Source organism: Pseudophryne corroboree, chromosome 6 (assembly GCF_028390025.1).
Source record: "Pseudophryne corroboree isolate aPseCor3 chromosome 6, aPseCor3.hap2, whole genome shotgun sequence".
NCBI lineage: Eukaryota > Metazoa > Chordata > Amphibia > Anura > Myobatrachidae > Pseudophryne > Pseudophryne corroboree.
The window spans coordinates 11,061,832-11,066,962 of NC_086449.1; the positions used below are offsets into that span (position 1 = coordinate 11,061,832).

The following is a 5,131-nucleotide window of genomic DNA, read 5'->3' on the forward strand; positions in this document are numbered from 1 at the left end:
GGCTGTTTCTGCGCTTATGTGCTAGCAAACTACAACAATGAAAGCTTAAAGTGAAACCAATGCGGAAGTGTTTTGATTATCAAGAAACAAAACAAAAAATATATTTTACAGCATATGTATATATATATTTTTTAGTTTATTTGCAATGTGCTTAAAAAGCTTTATTTGCACGTTACGACCAATGAATGTGATTGCATTTTTTTTCCTCACCACCAGCTTGCTAAAAAGATGCTAAGCAAAAATTTCCAGGGCTCCTAAACATTAATACGGCCAAGTTTGGATTTATAGAACTCCACCAGATTAGATGCATAATTCACATTTACCCTTGAAAAGCAGCTCCATACAACAAAAAGTAGCTCGTTTGAAAGGGGAGGCCTTGAAACACATTCTGGAGCGTATCTTTGCAGGTCAAAGTCCAACCTAATCAAGCCGTTGAACTTTACTTTAAAACAAATTAAAACAAATTACTGTAAATAAGAGGAAAATAAAGAAATAATAATTAAACGAAACACAAAAGAAATGCATGAAACTGTTCCACAATGAAGTACACCCACTATTTGAAAGCTTATTATTCCTCTTATGATGTTTTCTGCAAAAATAATAAAAACACAGAAAGTATTAGAATAGTAACTAGGCTTGATCCTAAAGTAGCATGCCAGTAGAATGGCCTAGATCAGGTGAAGATCAAACGGAGGTCATCTGATTCCTGAAAGGCATGGACCAAAATTATGGCCTCATCTACTAGATCATATGGAACAGTCTGGAGGTGGATTATGCAGCAGAGGAAGGCATAGTTTGGCACATCAGGAAGGTCAATAAGGGAGGTAGATCCTGGACCCCCAAGGAGAGTTGAAAGGGTGTGACTGCTCTGTCCAGTAGCCAGAAGTGATATTTAGAATAGTAATTTTACCTCACCTATTGAGAAAGTCACCAGAAGTGACAAAATGCATTTAGGACTCCTTGTCACAACTCTACTATTGAGGTTACAGGCTGCTGCTAACGGGAATTATCTCCAGTGATGGCAACTTTTCCAGCTATACCGAAAATAAAAAACTTATGATAAAATACCGTGCGCCAGTAATGGCTGCCTCTGATTTCAAGAAATGGACAAGGAAGTGTCACCCCACACTCCAGAAATTGTTGTGGTCAAAAGAATGCCATTAGAATCCAGAGGCGCTCAAAAAAAACACATAAACAAAATGTGACTACTGATCAGACACCAGGAGGCGTGCACAGGTTTTCTAGGTACTCTTCGCATAAGAAATCCAAGGAAACTGCCTGTATTATTGTATTCCAATGGGCTTATTTTCCTAATTACGAGAGGAGTTAGCTGCGGGGATTCTGCTCTGTTCCTAATATTCCAAGGGATATAAATCTGTGAAGGTTTTCTAGGTACTCTTCGCATAAGAAATCCAAGGAAACTGCCTGTATTATTGTATTCCAATGGGCTTATTTTCCTAATTACGAGAGGAGTTAGCTGCGGGGATTCTGCTCTATTCCTAATATTCCAAGGGATATAAATCTGTGAAGAGGAAGATCAGAGGTACATAGAATCCTGACTGGTGGAATTCCCACTCCCCCCAAAAGCGTGTTTGTCTACTCCTAAGAAAGTAGACTCATCTTTAGGTACAAAACCAACCAAAAGAATTTGAATATATTGAATCTCCCATACACATACTTAATGCACTATGAATGTTTTGTTTATGTGTTTTTTTTGAGCGCCTCTGGATTCTAATGGCATTATTTTGACCACAACGGTTTCCAGCTATACCGCTTGGCCTTTTTGACTTCAGCCGCATCAGCGGTTCACAACATGGCTGGAGAAACCCACGTCTGGGTAGTCCCTAACCGTTCGAGTATTTACGGAGCCAGCCGCTGAAGTGCTAGCCGCACACATCATCTAAAACACGAGGACGCTCGGGTCCACCAACTCCTCATACTGCAAACGGATCAAGGAAAAAAAGGGGTTAGAGTGAGTAATGCAGGCTCCGTAACGGGACAAATTACCCTATATGAATATTAATTGCAATTTAATTCATACCTTTATCTGGAGAAGTACCATTCCCTATGAACAAGTGGCATATACATACCTCTAAATAGTGTTCATATCATCCCTTTGAATATATGATTACTCTGAGCATGTCACCTGTCTGAACAGGGGTGATACAAAGTTTAATACTGAATCTGAATTGCTATCTATCTGATACATGAGTAACCACCATTATTGTTACTTTTAGTAATATTTATTATTAGTTTATATCTAAACAGTATTGATTAAACCACAGTCTACACACGCTTAAAATGGTTTTTTTTGTGGTTGTTTATAGTAATTTTAACCTGGCACCATAACATTTATAAAAATGCTTATAAATAATATTTATTGTTTCAATTCAAAAAGTTTTTCATGGAATCCATGTATTAATAAATCACATGTATATAAATCTTCATGACATAATGCAAAATTAAGATTATTAACTCTAATTTCTGCTTGTACAGACATTGATGTTAAGATATTAGAAGCAATTTCTTTTTGGACAAATATTATAAAAAGGGAGTAATGTTGTAGATCAGAAGTTCTCAAACACAGTCCTCAAGACACCCCAAAGGTCCAGCTTTTAAGTTTATCCATGCTTGGCAACAGGTGACTTAATTAACACCTCAGTCAATTTGATTTAACCATCTGTGCTGAGCCATGGATATACCTAAAACCTGGACCATTGGGGTGCCTTGAGAACCACGTTTGAGAGCCTCTGGTGTAGATAATAGACAAGCCTCACTTGTGTGTTGTTATTGTACCCATTACACTTTTATGCTTACTCTATTAGATAGTTCTTGTTAATTTACTACTCTTTTATAAATACTTGTGTAGTTACTTTAATGTCCAAGTTTAATTATTTGAGTCTTTTATAAATAATTATCAGAATACAGTTGCCCTCTTTGAAGATGATTGCTAAGATGTGGCCACAAATTAGCCATAAAAATATGTCTATAGATAAATCTTACAATATGTACATGTTTAAATACAGAATACAGCACAGATATGACAGTCATCATTATCAACAAGCAAACTTACATTGGGGAAATAAGACAAACACATTTACTGTACCCCTCCCAATATGATGCATTGAAAGGGTTAAATCAGGAGTGAACGATTTCTTTACGTCATTTGTTATTTCCAGTATATTACATGCAGCTTGCATCTTTTGTAACTGCAAGACATCTTGTGATTTTATGCAAATTGCAGAGTAATAAATACTGTTTTTTTACTGTGGCAACTGCATCCAACTTATAATGTATTTCAAAGTACACAAAATATGCATTTTAATACATCTCGCCTGAAATCTCTTATCCTGTAATGGTTAAGTTAAAATATGTCTAATTGTCATACAATAAATGACCATAGCAAACAATAAAGAGAGCCCAAAGACTAAACAAATTGAGCCTCTATCTCCATTGGCATCTGGGAGCTTTGTGCACTGCCTCCAAGATGCTCCTTTTCACCTCTTGGTTTCTCAGGCTGTAGATAAGTGGATTCAACATTGGTGTTATTACCGTGTAGAAGACAGATACCACTTTATCCCATTTCCCAAAGGCACTGTCATGTGGTCGCAGATAAATGAAGAAAACAGTCCCAAATAAAATGGAGACTGAGGTGAGATGTGAGGAGCAGGTACTGAACACTTTCTGCCTGCTCTCAGCAGATTTCATTCGTAAAATGGAAGAAACAATAAGGGTATATGAGATCAGGATTGTCACCAAGGAGCCTATGCCACAAGAAGATATAATAAATACAGTTACCATGTCACAGGAGAAAGTATCAGAGCAGGATAATGTGAGCATTGGAGGGACATCACAGTAGAAGTGGTCTATGAGGTTTGAGCTACAGAATTGGAGACTGAATGTGCAGCTGGTCTGTGCTAATGACTGCAAGAACCCAACAGAAAATGAAATGAAAACAAGCGACACACATTTCTTCTTAGTCATTATTGAGACATAGTGGAGAGGGTGGCAAATAGCGACATACCGGTCGTACGACATGTTCGATAGAAGAAAAGCCTCAGTAGCAGCCATAAAAGCAAAGCAGAAAAACTGAAGTGTGCAACCAACAAATGAGATGGTCTTCCTCGTGGAGATAAGGTCAGAGAGCATTTTAGGAGTTATAACTGAGCAGTAGAAAAGGTCCACCAGGGAGAGGTAGCTCAGGAAGAAGTACATCGGAGTGTGGAGGCTGAAGTTGATATGGACAATGGCCATCATGCCAATGTTTCCCACTACACTCACCACGTAGACATGTAAGAAGAACACGAAGAGGAATGGGGCAAGATTTACATTGTTAGTGAGTCCAGAAAACACAAACACTCTCACTTGGGTCATGTTTTGGATGTCCATTAAGTTCACTCTGTAGTGGTACAATAAACATGGGTCACACATTCAACAACAGAAGTGGTCTATGAATATTGAACTGGATACTGTATTTAAAACAGGATGGCATAGGTGACTCAATCAAAAATGATTGTTTGGTCCTATTTTATATATACTAGAGATTGTAGCAAATAGCAAGTTGTGTTCACAGACAAAAACCCTCACTACCTGCCAAAGCAGCAAAGAACAGAATAAAATAACCATCACAGGAGATGGTCTTCATTGTGGAGATAAGGACAGACAGCATCTCGGGAGTTAGAACTGTGGAGTAGGTAAAGATCTGGTGGAAGGAATAACTTGGGAAGAAGAACAATGGAGAGTGAAGGTCTGATTTGGAGCATGCCCAACATGCCAATTTCCCACTATAGTCATCATCATCAAGTAAATAGAAAGTAGACTATAAAGAGGATGGGGACTAGTTGTTGGTTAGTCAACAAAATGTATCTTTCAATGATTTGTGCTTTCTTTGTATTTGAATTGGTAGTGACTAAGTATATTTATATTTTTCATAAATAGAAATAAACATTTGATAGCAAAATAAAAAATAAAATAAAAAAAACTTTAACAAGACATTTTGTGTAGTGACTTGGAAATTATTATGTTTTGTGTCTATGGTACAACAATGCTAAATATTATAGAAAAATGGCACAAAGTGTGTTTCAGTCCCATATATCCGTTTTTATGGATTACATAATAATCTGTAAAATAA

The 5,131-nt window shown here is 37.1% G+C and overlaps 1 protein-coding gene across 1 annotated transcript; it reads right to left on the reverse strand.

Annotated features, from left to right (window-relative positions):
* Positions 1–3,444: 3,444 nt before the first annotated feature.
* LOC134933952 (olfactory receptor 5G9-like) lies at positions 3,445–4,389 on the reverse strand. Its single transcript, XM_063929487.1, has one exon. It carries the CDS (start codon positions 4,387–4,389, stop codon positions 3,445–3,447), a length of 945 nt encoding a protein of 314 aa, XP_063785557.1.
* Positions 4,390–5,131: the final 742 nt, after the last annotated feature.